Genomic DNA, 13,810 nt, shown 5'->3' with positions numbered 1-13,810 from the left:
ACTGTACATTATTAATGCAATTATTAGAAAGTCTAAACATCTAATTCCACAGTATCCACAATCTGAATGAAGCAGTACTATACTGATGATACTACCCTCAGCCATATCTTTGCTTTAATGCAAAACAGGACTAAATACAGCTATTTACCTTTACTGGGCCCTGCTATTGAATGTTTAAAATGGGACATCTCTGTTTCTGGTTTTTTTCGCATAAGTATTTGATTTCCAAATCTCTTGGGTCCTAAGTAAAAGACTGTAAATTTCTGCTGTATATCAAGTCCAACTGAAAAAAGAAAAAAAAAAGCATACAAATGCTTATTTAAGTCATATAAATCCACACATGAGACCATTTATTTGTTTTTATACCTGCTATATTTTATACCTTTTTGAACTGGTAAGTCTAACAAGTCCAGGAAATAGAAATGTTTTAAAGATACTTTAAAAAGTATAACAAATGAAAATTTATACATCTGTCATAAAAATAAAAATCAATGTTCCTACAGTAATTGAAATTTATCTTAAAAAATAAAATGTCTATAAATGAACAGATAAAATTTTAATTTTATTATCCTAGTCTCTGCCATCTTTTACATATCCAAATATATGAAGCTTCCTTTAAAATTATTCATTTTACTTAAATAAATTATTTTTACACAATATCACTTATGTTGTTTTTCTGTTTTACATAAAGGAAATAATTTTTAAATGCTATCATATTTTTTACATTCATGTCTTCATTACTTCAATGAACTTACCATATTCAGAACTAATTAGATTTATGCTAAGATCTTCAGATTTAAGAGCTCGCCTCACATCAATCTTTTTAGCCCAATTTCCAGCTTTTAGCAAAACAGAATCCCTGAAAAAGAGTAATGCATCATTTAATAGTGATCTTGAACACTAAATGAAATGAAATAATAAATTAATGTTCAAGGGCTAACTGATCCTAAGATAGGTCCTATCTGGTAGTAAACTGAAGTGAGACTGAAAACTACCTTCCCCAAGTTCTGAGGATAGGGAAATGGAGTGTCAATGGAGCTACCGTTACCATAATTTTCTTAACTATATGTTCACCCAACAGCTGGTTCTAAGTTGCACTGAATCATTTCAGGCCTGCTTGAATATATAATTGCTATCAATAACCTATGACCTTGACCTTAAATCACTACCACTTTAAAATGGCTATACATAAGTTACATGGATTTGTGAGAACTTCAACAGTATTTTTTTAAATGATATGAAATAGTTTGTATCTAATAACACAACACCAGCAACCAATTTTGTGATTGAACTTATTTTAGCCTCCTATAGTCAAGGCTGTCATTAGATTTAGTTGTCACAGAGAATAAAGATTTGTATAATTATATATTCTCTGTAAGTGTATCATGGCTAGTTGCAGGAGAGTAATTATCAGTGAAAAGGATATCCTTATCAGTCACTGCAGTCCCATTAGGAACCTTGCACAGGATGTTTTAGGAAGCCATGTTCCAGTACACTGGCAAAAATTAGGAGATTCCCATTTCAGAATCACTGCCATCCTGAACTTACAGGTACAGTTATATGCTAGGAGCATAGGCTCTGGAGTAAGAATGCTTGGCTTCAAAACTAGTTTTTGCTGTAAACTACCTATATGACCTTGGTCTCAAATTTCTCCTCTATAAAGTATATATAATGATAGCACCTATCTCATACAAAGACTAAACTATTCAATACCTGGAACCTACTAAGTGCTCAAAAAATATTAGCTGTAGCTACAACTATTATCTTTAGAGTTTGTTTATGACATCCTGGGAGAAAATATCAATATGCAATAGTATTAGAAAAAAGGCTGAAGTAAAATTATAGAATGACATGCTAGAGAACTAGATATAATGCAAGGTACCTCCTTTATCTATTGGATCTGGTTGCCTGGATCCTACAATGGTGGTAGTAGTTTGTTAGATTTTAATTTGGAAATAGAAGATATATTTTGAAGTAAGTAGGAGGAAGATTGCACTCAAAGAGTAGTAAGGTCATGAATGATACGAGAAAAGCAACAAAATAAGAAAGTTCAGCAACAGTGAATTAGAGCTACTCCTAAAGGTCATCTATTACTTGTTTCAAACCATGGTGGATAGACTTTACACTTTGTTCATTTGAGTACTAAATATTATCTAAACCAACAGACCCAATATTAGTATCTTCTTTAATAGACAAACTATCCCGTTATAGAATCAGGAAAATGTAATTTAATTGATCCCACCATGATTTTATTACTCTTTTCCTCAGCAGAATTTTTCTTTTACAGTATATGCTTAGAAATAAAACAAATAGAAATTTCACACTTACATAATTTTGTGCTTAGAAACCAGTTGATTATCTGCATCACCTATGATTAAGGTAACGTAGTGGGAATCTGGTGCTGTTCTTTTAGTTTGTAGCTGTTCAAAATTTCTTAATATAACAGTCACTAATATTTCTGCCATGGTATCACTATATCTTGCAATCTTTAAAAAAGGATAGGCATAAAAAGTGTTAAAAATAACCTTACTACTCATACTCACCTCCAAGTCAGCTATGGGTAGCTTTATTCCTAAAAATCAAAATATATGAAAAATAGAAAATGTTTACCTGTTCCACTTCAAGTTCATATTTTGGTAGATACATCACTGTTTCTTTTATCTGAGTTCCAAACGGGGGATGTCTATTTAAAATCTAAAACATATTTATGTCATTATGTTCTTATTACAACACTAAAAACTCTTTTAGTAAAATATTTTTTAGAGTCAATAGTTTTAACATGCTTATTATCTAAAATCTTAAGTTAAAAATATATATGACTGGGCTTCCCTGGTGGCGCAGTGGTTGAGAGTCCGCCTGCCGAAGCAGGGGACACGGGTTCGTGCCCCAGTCAGGGAAGATCCCACGTGCCACGGAGCGGCTGGGCCCGTGAGCCATGGCTGCTGAGCCTGCGCGTCCAGAGCCTGTGCTCCGCAACGGGAGAGGCCACAACAGCTAGAGGCCCACATACCGCCAAAAAAAAAAAAAAAAAATATATATATATATATATATATATATGTATGACTATGAGAGGGATATCATTTTTTGGCAGAAATAAAGATACAAAAGTCAGGCTTTAGAATTTATACAGAATTCAGGTAACATTAGGAATAAGTAAATATTAAATACCAGTTCAAGTTTCCTTGCATCTGTTTCTTCTATCTTTTTAAAGGTAGTCAAACCTGCATTTACCATAGCATTTGATAATGTTACACCTGTGGAAAATTAATCAAATAGTTTTTAAACAATCCACTTAAAACTAAATCTACACTTAAATATTTAACAACTACATTAGTAAAAAAGAAAAATTTAAAGAGCCAGACTAATGACTTATTTTTAAAGTTGTTAAAAAATGTTCTCAATTGGATTAATTGGGCTGCGACGTTATTTGATTGTTCATATTTATTTTTTCAAGCTCAAATAAAACACTCATGTGCTTTATAAAAGAAAGAGGAATTCTTTGGTCCACATGATGTCTCAACCCTTAGTTTTACCTTATGTCATAGAGCAAGTACCAAGAAACATCTACGGTTATACTCATGTTTTTAAAAAAGGCAACATTATTCAGGGATGGGAATATTGTTTCATGAAGCTAGGGCTCTCTGAGCATTTCTGTCTTGAAATGAGTTCATGGTAGGTTTATGTTGAACTTTTAAAGAAACAGGAACTCAAGAAATTGAGTTCTCTGTTTCTGTACTAATTCAGATAATTTTACTCTTCTGCCTAAAATTTCCAATGCCTTTCCATTGCATTTAGAATAAAATGGCAATTTCCTTACTATGGCCAAACTCCCTTACCTATATGACTTGAACACAGCCTACCTCTCCCATTTAATTTCCTACCATTCCCCTCTTGCTGACTATTCTCCAGCCACACCGGCTTTAATTTTGCTCCTTAAATACATCAAGTGTTCTTCCATCTTTGGACATTCTCTGTTTCTTCATGCTTTGAGAAACTGTAATTTTTAATTCTTACACTCATATGAATGATTTTAACCAAATCCCAAAATAGAAGATATTGTCAGAAGCATAAAATTCTAAACTAGTGCCACCTTGTTTAAGGCACACATATTACTGATGAGGGTATGATACTCCTTTCCTTACTCATATCTTTAACTATTCTTGGGAATTTCTCTTACTCAATCTTTAGACACAACTCCTAGTATTCTTATTTCCTTAATGTTCATTTCCATTTTCCCTTATAACCTTTCCTGATTTTTAATTTTTAGTTTATAAACATTGTTGAAAATCAATTTGCATTCATTATTTTTTCCTGGTGCTCAATAAGAACTTAGATTTACTTTTTTGTTTGGATTCTCTCACTTTTCTATTACATGAATTTTGCTGGTCAATATTTGTTTCTTTTTGTTCAGCTGTACTAAGTGTGAAAAACATGTTCGTGTTCAACAATTTGGAAGGGATAGAATGCAACTGATGCCCAGACTGACAATATTCTAGAAAGTCAGAAAGACTGGCTTCTTCCAGTATAGTGAAATTTTATTAATCAATTTTTATGGATAATTCATACTTTTCTTAATCATTCTGCTATTGATGGACATTTAAGATTATGTGATTATAAACAATGTTTATATTTGTATCCGTGTGGAAATATTTCTATAAATTTAATTGCTAAAGTGAAATTGCTGTTTTAAAGAGATTGTGCATTTTAATTGGTAGATATCATGAGACTTAGGCTCCAACCAACACTGCATGAGAATGTTCATAACCTTATATTATCTCCACTACAGGACTTTTAATTTTTGCTCATTTGGTGAGTGAATATAGTTTCCTTTGGATTTATTTATTTTTACAATTTTACTGACTGAAGTATAATTCACATACAATATACTTGACATGTGATTTTGTGTGTTTATGTATGTGTGTGTATGAGAAACTATCACCACAACCAAGCTAATAAACATTACCATTGCCTCTAAAAGTTTCCTTGTGTCACTTTGTAATTCTTTACTACCTCTTCTGTCCCCTCCCCACACAGTCCCCAAGCAACCACTGATCTGCTTTCTATCACTATTGTATTTTCTAGTCTTTTATTTAAATGGAATTAAATAGTTTTCTTTTTAGTCTGGCTTCTTCTACTCTGTATAATTATTGTAAGATTCATCCATGTTGTTGTTTGTATCAACACTTCATGCCTTTTTATTACTGAGTATATATATCCATACTATGGGATATACCACAATTTATTTTCCATTTGCGTGTTCATGGATATTTAGGCTGTTTTCAAATGTCTTGGTTATTAGAATTGTGTGTCTACATGCTTTTATTTCTTTTGGGTACTTAAGCATGAAAGGGCCAGTTGCATGGTAGGTTTATGTAGAACTTTTAAAGAAACAATCAAATGGTTTTCCAAAGTGGTTGTAACATTTTACATTCCCACAGTGAGAGTTCCAGTTGAACCATATCCTCTCCAGCACTCTGTCAAGTTTTAATTATTTTAGTGGCGACTTCCCTGGTGGCGCAGTGGTTAAGAATCCACCTGCCAACGCTAGGGGACACGATTTCGATCCCTGGTCCGGGAAGATCCCACATGCCACAGAGCAACTAAGCCCATGTGCCACAACTACTGAGCCTGCTCTCTAGAGCCCATGAGCCACAACTACTGAAGCCTGCACGCCACAACTACTGAGGCCTGCATGCCCTAGAGCCCACGTGCTGCAACTGAGCCTACGCGCCACAACTACTGAAGCCCACGCGCTACAACTACTGAAGCCCATGTTCCTAGAGCCTGTGCTCCGTAACAAGAGAAGCCACCACAATGAGAACCCCATGCACCACAACAAAGAGTAGCCCCTGCTCGCCATGACTAGAGGAAGCCTGCACACAGCCAAAAATAAATTTAAAAAAAAAGAAAAATTAATTATTTTAGTGGATGTGTACTGGTATTGCGTTGTCATTTTAATTTGCATTTCTCTAATGACTAATGATGTTGAACACCTTCTCAGGTGCTTATTTGCCATATATATATCTTCTTTGGTGATGTGTCTGTTTGAATCTTTTGCTCATTGTTTTATTCAGTGGTTTGTCTTATTATTGAGTCATAAGAATTTTTTATACATTCTAGGTACAAGTCCTCCATCAGTTATATGTTTTGCAAATATTTTTTTCCAGTCTGGTGGCTTGTTTTCTCCTCCTCCTCCTTCTTTAATAGTATTCTATGAAAAGCAAAAGTTTTAAGTTTTGATTAAATCCACTTTTTTTCTTTTATATAGTTCGTGCTTTTGTGTTGTATCTAAGAAATTCTTTGCCAAATCCAAGATCACCTGCTGACTTTGAAGGTAGAGGAAGAGGGCTATGATCAAGGAATCAAGTATTCTCTAGAAGTTGAAGGCAGGAAAATGGATTCATCCCTAGTATTTCTAGAAAGGAAAACAGCCTTGCCGAACCTTGATTTTATCTCAGTGAGAACCACATCAGCTTTCTAATCTATAGAACTTTAAGATAATAAATTTGTGTTGTTTTAAGCCACAAAGTTTGTGGTAATTTGTTACAATGGCAATAGAAAACTAATACAGCATAGTTTTTCTAATTTTAGTTTCTGATTTTCCTTACTAGTATGTAGAAATAAAGTTAATTTTTATATATTGACCTTACATCCTTCAACCATGCTAAACCTTTCCTACCTTCCATGGAATTTTCTACATAGATGATCATGTGATCATGTATGAATAAAAACATTTTTACTTCTTTCCTTTCCAATCTGTATGCTTTTAGTTTCGTTTTCTTGCTTTACTGTACTGGTTAGAACCCCTAGTACAATGTTTACTGGAAGTAGTTACAGTGAGCATCCTTTTTGTTCCTGATCTTAGAAGGAAAGCATTCAGTCTCTCACTATTAAATATGATGTTAGCTGTAGGTTTTTCATAGATGTCCTTTATCAATTTGAGAAATTTCCTTCTATTTTAAATTTGTTGAGAGTTTTAATTAGAAATGGATTTTGGATCTTGTCAACTTTTTTGGGCATTATTGAGATGATCATATGGTCTATTTTAATTTGTTAATATGAGGAATTACATTGATTGACATCAAGTGGTAAACTAATCTTGTATTGCTAGAATAAACCACATTTGGCCATGATATGTTAGCCCCTTTATCTATCATTGTGTTCAATTTGTTAAAAGTTTATAAAAAATTACTGCATTTATATTACTGAGGGATATCTTTTTTATATTACTGAGGTCTGTCTTTCTTGAATGTCTTTGTCAGGTTGTGATAACAAGGTAATGTTGGCCTCACAGAATGAGTTGGGAAGTATTACTCCCCCTTTTAAATTTTCTGAAAATGTTTGTATAGAACTGATATTGCTTCTTATTTAAATGTTCAGTAGAATTCACCAGTGTAACCTTATGTGCCTGGGATTTTCTTTGTAAGGTTTTAAACTACAAATTTAATTTCTTTAATAAATATAAGCCTACTCATGTTGTCTATTTCTTCTTGAGTGGACTCTTGACAGTTTGTGTTTTTTAAGGAATTTTCCCATTTCATCAAAGTTGTGGCATTTATTGACATTAGATGTTTATAGCATTCCCTTTCTATCATTTTGCCATCTATAGGATCCATAGTTATATATCACATTTTTGTTTTTGGAAATTTGTGTCTTTTCTCTTTATTGCTTGATCAGTCTGACTAGAGTGTTATCAATTTCATTGATATTTCAAAATAATCACCTTTTTGTTTTGTTGATTTTTTTGTTTTCAATTTATTTATGCTCTTTTAAAATTATTTCTTTTCTTCTGCCCTCTTTGGGTTTAATTTGTTCTTTTTCTCATCTTATCACATGGAAACTGAAATCAGTCTAGAGAACTTTCTACTTTTCTAATATAAGTGTTTTAGTGCTATACTATTGATAATCTTTCTATATAATTTCAAATTTTTCTGTAAGTTGAAATCTCCTAAATATTGTATGTAACCTTCTTCCCAATTCAGAACTCTTATCTCTGTGGGATGGGCGTGGCATTTGGTTTGCCAGGACTTATGTATTGATAGGAAGGTGAGCCTTTAATCAGGAATCTTTCTTCTACTTTGACCTTGCTTTCACCAGTCAATCTCCACCTTCACCCCAGTTCCCAGGACTGGTCAGCTCTCTGACTGATTTCCCCCACCGATTTCAAACTTCAAGGAAATACAAAGTGGTACTTCCTCACAAAATAGCTGGAGATCTTTGTTCTAAGGAATAATTAGACAATCCCCAGTGACCCATTACCTAATTTTTTAATGTCCCCAAGATGCATACAAAATTATAAAGCTAATAAGACTGTCAGCCATGAAATAACTCTCTTTTTGGAGTTCTAGCTATCTAAGAAGGAACAGGGTCACAAAGCCAAAGACACCAAAGTGAAAAATTCCAAAGTGCTTTAGGCATATCCCGGTCTTTGTAAATGGCACCGTGCAGAGTTTTTCAGTTCACATCCTGAGCTAGATCCCAACAGACAGGAAAGAAACCTGTCTATAGAATCTCTATGAAAATCATTACTAATATTGAAATGTTATTGAAAAAAGAGAAAAAGTTAAGATATAAATAAGTGACAATTTTCTGTAATGAATTAGGAATGACCAGGACTGCTAGCTCTGTACCTTGTCATTGAGATCAAAACAAAACAGTCATAAAAGTAGAAGAGAGAACAACACATAGTTACCTAATTACTAAAACAAAATTTCACTCTTGGTTTGAGAACAAATTTAAAAATAAGAACATTAATTTTTATTAGGTTTCCAAATTGATTTCAAATAGAATCCTTTAAGCATAAGCAAATGAAAATCAGATTTTCAAGAGAAGGAAAGTATAGTAACTTATTTAGGCCCATAAACACATTTTTCCTTAAAGGTCTATAACCATCTTAGAACAATTTTTCTAACAGTGAAATACAAAATAAATTGCAGACATTGACACATTGCCTACCTGTATTCAGTACCTACCGATTTTTTCCAGCTGTTTGGATACATGCAGAGAGTTTTCCCAAAGTCTACATCTAAAACACTTCGCTAAAATCAAACTGTTCAACAGTACAGCAAACTTTTCTTGAATAGCCATAAAATCTGACAACCCTAAAAAAAAGTTTCCAATATTAAATCTAGTATACTATTTTACTGGAAAAATATTGAAAATCCATTAATCCTATAACATACATCTTGTAATTCGTGAGCCATTTCTGAAAATCTTCGAAGTATCTTGTGTCAAAGCAAAGTCTTGTATGGGAATGCATCCTAGCTGAGCCTGAATAAGACTGAGGAAAGAAGAAATTTTATTATTTCTTTTTAAAAATTACTATCTCACAGTGTTTGACATCAGTGACTGAAGTATCTCTTCTTAAAATTCCTCTCTGCCTTGATTTCTGTGACACTACATGACTCTGCATCTTGTATCATCATTATTGCAAGTAATTGTTGACTTCCTCTTCCCAGCCTCTAAAAGGTCAGTTCTCATTTTTCTACTCTTCTTTATTCACTCAACCTCTCTTTCTCTCAAAAATCTCATTTCTTCTCAAGATTTTTGTTATAATCTCTAGATTGATAAATTTCAAATGATCACAGGGCACTTGCACTTTGACTGTTTTTTTCATCTCAACACATCTAAAATTTGTTATCATATTCTTCTCCAATGCAGCTGACTTTGGGCTTTACTATATATAGGTATTATAGAAAACAACACAATTTATATAATCACCATATATTTATTAATTACCTATTGAGTAAAAAGCATACTGTTAGGTGATAAAATTCTGTTCAACATTTGAAGGTTGGTAGCTTATTAGTTGATTATTAGCAACAAGCAGTTGCTTGGCTACAAAATTTGAGGGGTGGAAAGAGGGGAGAAAAGAAGTTACCATCTATTGTGCCTACTATCTCCCAGGTCTTTGCTACCTCTTTCGTCTGTTTACTTATCTAACCGGACCTTGATATGCAAGTCCCCCTATGATGCTAACTAAAATTATTAGACTTGTATTACTCTCTGGGGGGATCTCTTGTAAGACCAAAAACAGGTACACAAAGAGAAAGGGTAGAATAGTTATATTTTATGGTTTAGTTTTAGCAAACAATATATGAAAATAGAAAGAAGCAACTAACTTCACAGAATGGGTGCATACAGCTGAAACTACAGAATGATTACTTCTTTTGGCTATAATATATGCTTCTGAAAATTATTTTATATTATCTACTTAGAAATGATTGTACACCCCATGTTCATAGCAACATTATTTACAATCGCCAAAGTATGGAAGCAACCTAAGTGTCCATCAACAGATGAATGGATAAAGAAGATGTGAGATATATATATATATACACAGTGGAATACTACCCAGCCATAAAAAAGAATGAAATTTTGCCATTTGCAGCAACATGGATGGACTTGGAGGGCATTATACTAAGTGAAATAAGTCAGAGAAAGACAAGTACTATATGATATCACTTATATGTGTAATCTAAAAAATACAACAAACTAATGAATAAAGCAAAAAAAGAAGCAGACTCACAGATATAGATAACAAATTAATGGTTACCCATGGGAAGAGGGAAGGGGGAGGGGCAATACAAGGGTGGGGAAATATAGGATTATTATGGGATTATATGAAATCATGTGTGTGAAACTTCTGAAAATTGTAAAGCACTATAGAATTTAAAGAATATTTCATTCAATTAAAAAAACATATCTCACAACCTATTAGCATTAAGATTAGCATTAAAGAAAGTAGGAAACTAAAAAAAAAGGAAAGAAAGGAATGGTTATAAAGTTACATGGTTTGTTAACAAAGAAGGAACTGATGGGAAAATGTGGATGGGGTGCTTTCAAGTGCTGGATAAATAAAACTTCTTGTGAAACTATTCTGTAATGCACAAATGCAGAATATATACAAAATTATAGAGTAAAAATAAGACTTTTGAGGTAATATTTATGTTTAACATCAATATACCTTAATAAATAGTACACTTTTCAACATCATACTTCTCTGTCAGAAACTTTACCACAAAAAGCAGTATGTAAGAGAAGAACAAACCTGACTCCATATTGGATCTATTCCTTTAGCTCTAACCTTTGTGCTCTGTTGCCCATACTTAGTCATGCTGGCTCTGAACCTTTGTAAAAATGTTGCCTATGGCTTCAAATATACATAATAGCCCTTTCTCAATGCTCTGCCTCCTAGGCTTGACCTTTAAAAGTATAACATGTTTACATTCATGTAGAGATAAAAAGTTGCAGAACAGAAAATAATGATTGTTGATTGTCATGTTGGAGGTTTACAGGAAAATTGGGACCAAACCTATGTGGACAGCTGCAAGAACAAAGGATTCTGGCACCAAGAAGTCTACAACAACAACCAGCTACACCCTCTCCCATTTTAGTATAAAAGAAGCCTGAATTCTAACTCGGGTAAGATGGTTCTTTGGGACATGAGTCCACCATCTTCTTGGTCTGCTAGCTTTCCAAATAAGTGGCTTTTCCTTGCCCCAACACCTGTCTCTCGTTTTACTGTCCTGTCATGCGGCGAGCAGTACAAGCTTGAACTTGGTAACAATAAGCAGGAATGGAAGGGAAAACAGGGATTTATTCTAGTAGGTACAGAACCTTGGCAGGGCTGTCTGTCTCTCTCCACCAGATAAGGCCAGCCTGAGCTTATCCTCAGTAGAAGTAAAAGTCTCACAGCCTCAGGTAAGATGGCACCTCTGCCATCTCAACTAATGGGGTCAGACTTGCATGATAGTTATGTAATGACTAAATCAGGGTTATTGTAAGGATTAAATGAAATAAGGTAATGATGCAATTTGAATTAGGTTCAACCATGACCAGACTATAGAGGCTTAAATATAAATGGTTTATTCTCTTATGTAAAAGAACTCCAGAGTTAGGCAGTCTAGGGCTTGGTATGGTAGTCCAACAAGTCACCAGAGACCTAGGATCCTACTATATTTCTATTGTGCCATGTATGGCTTCCATTCTCAGGCCATCTCATGGTCTAAGATGACTGTTGGATCTCCAGCCATTACACATTCACTCCATACAACATGTTGGAGGAAGTGGTGGAAGACAACAATTGATGCCCTGTTTACCACCTGACTCCATTTCCTTTAAGCAGCCTTCTAGAAGACTTACGTCTTCTGCCTACATCTCGTTAACTGGACAAACTTAGATACAGGGCCCTATTTAGCTACAAAGTTGACTGGGAAATGTAATGTTTTCCCTGTGAAGGTAAGATAAATACTGGACAGTCAGCTAGCAGTTTCTGCCATAGGTATGTACAAGTATACCACATTTTATTGCACTTCACTTCATTGCACTTTGCCGATACTGTGGGGTTTTTGCAAATTGAAGGTTTATGGCAACCCTGCATCAAGCAAGTCTATCAGCACCATTTTTCCAACAGCATTTGCTCATTTCATGTCTCTGTGTCATATTTTGTTAAGTGCTGAAATATTTCAAGCCTTTTCATTATTATTATATTTGTCATGGTGATCTGCGATCAGTGATCTTTGATGTTACTGTTGTAATTGTTTTGAATTTTTAAATTAAGGTATGTACACTGTGTTTTTGACAGTGCTACTACACACTTAACAGACTATAGTCTAGTGTAAAGATAACTTTTATATGCACTGGACTGGGAAACCAAAAAAACTGTGTGACTTGCTTTATTGAGATAGTCATGTTATTGTGGTGGTCTGGAACTGAACCCACAGTATTTCCAAGGTATGCCTGTAAAGCATCTAATGCAGTGCTTGGAACACAGCAAATATTCAAGAAATTGTTATTACTATTATTATTATCAATGGTTGAGCCATTTATGACCTGCTCTCAGCTTCCACAGTTAGCCAACTAATAAAAATGATACCAGAACTTCCCAAAAGACTTCTGTATACTGGCCAACTTAGTAAAGGAAGGTATAGGAAGAGTAGAAATCCTTCATATGAAGATAGGTTAAAGGTGTACTATAAAGCTGTACAACTCTCTTGAGAGGAGAAAAAGTTATTCTGAAGTCATCTTTTTCTGCCTAAACATAGAATAAGAATGCCCAAAGAATCAAATGAGAGAAAAAAATCAAGATGGTACATGGAGCCTTCTATATAACTCCTCTTCAAATTCCATAAAATGATGAACAACTATATAGGTGTGTTTTTGTGTGTTAGTCTCTATCCACAAAACTACAGGAAAGCAAGAAAGCATGCCATTGGTGGGCCAGAAAGTTGAATGTTAGAAATCATATCTATGAAAAAGATCAAATCTATGAGAAAAACAAAACCGGAGATTATCCATGGTACATGGAGAAGAATTAATAGATCAAGAAGGAGAGAGGGTCCTAGGGTATTTGTTGGAGCAATTCACTGGAATGCTGTATTCTGAGCAGGTAGTTTAGTCTACCCCTGTCACTCTCTCTCATTTGTGGAAAACATTAAGCAGTTGTGGTATGTATTGAGAGGCTAAAGTAGGGAGTGTAGACACTGAGGCCAGAGAGGCAAGACAGTTCTCCAGGTAGGAACGAAAACCCCAGTAGAAGTAGAAAGACTTTACTCTTAAATTGCAAGGTATTTCCACACTTTTATGGGAGTCAATCTAATTACTTCTCCACAATCATTAGAGATAGTAAGTAACAGAATAGGTAGGCAAAAATATATTTACAAATGCAAAAGCAAACAATGAAGAATTACCTAACATTTGAGAAAAAAATTTAAAAAGACACACAATATTAATAAATGAAATAACAATTGAGGAAACAGAGTTAAGTGCACAGAAAAAGAGTTTCAAAATAAGTATAATTGGTTTATAT

General features: G+C 34.0%; 1 protein-coding gene across 1 annotated transcript in view; it reads right to left on the bottom strand.

Annotated features, from left to right (window-relative positions):
* The window catches only part of HFM1 (helicase for meiosis 1), a 125,534-nt gene that overhangs the window by 49,292 nt on the left and 62,432 nt on the right, over positions 1–13,810 (bottom strand). Inside the window, exons 23-29 of the mRNA XM_029231199.1 lie at positions 9,183–9,280; positions 8,973–9,101; positions 3,169–3,254; positions 2,611–2,694; positions 2,329–2,486; positions 756–859; positions 149–283 (exon numbers count right to left, since the gene is read on the bottom strand). Coding sequence (XP_029087032.1) covers positions 149–283; positions 756–859; positions 2,329–2,486; positions 2,611–2,694; positions 3,169–3,254; positions 8,973–9,101; positions 9,183–9,280 — 794 coding nt within the window. The remainder of the gene's footprint in view (positions 1–148; positions 284–755; positions 860–2,328; positions 2,487–2,610; positions 2,695–3,168; positions 3,255–8,972; positions 9,102–9,182; positions 9,281–13,810) is intronic.

This window comes from Monodon monoceros, unplaced genomic scaffold (genome assembly GCF_005190385.1).
Source record: "Monodon monoceros isolate NGI ecotype Baffin Bay Population unplaced genomic scaffold, NGI_Narwhal_1 Super_Scaffold_18, whole genome shotgun sequence".
NCBI classification, from domain to species: domain Eukaryota; kingdom Metazoa; phylum Chordata; class Mammalia; order Artiodactyla; family Monodontidae; genus Monodon; species Monodon monoceros.
This window is presented reverse-complemented; position numbering and strand designations above follow the sequence as displayed.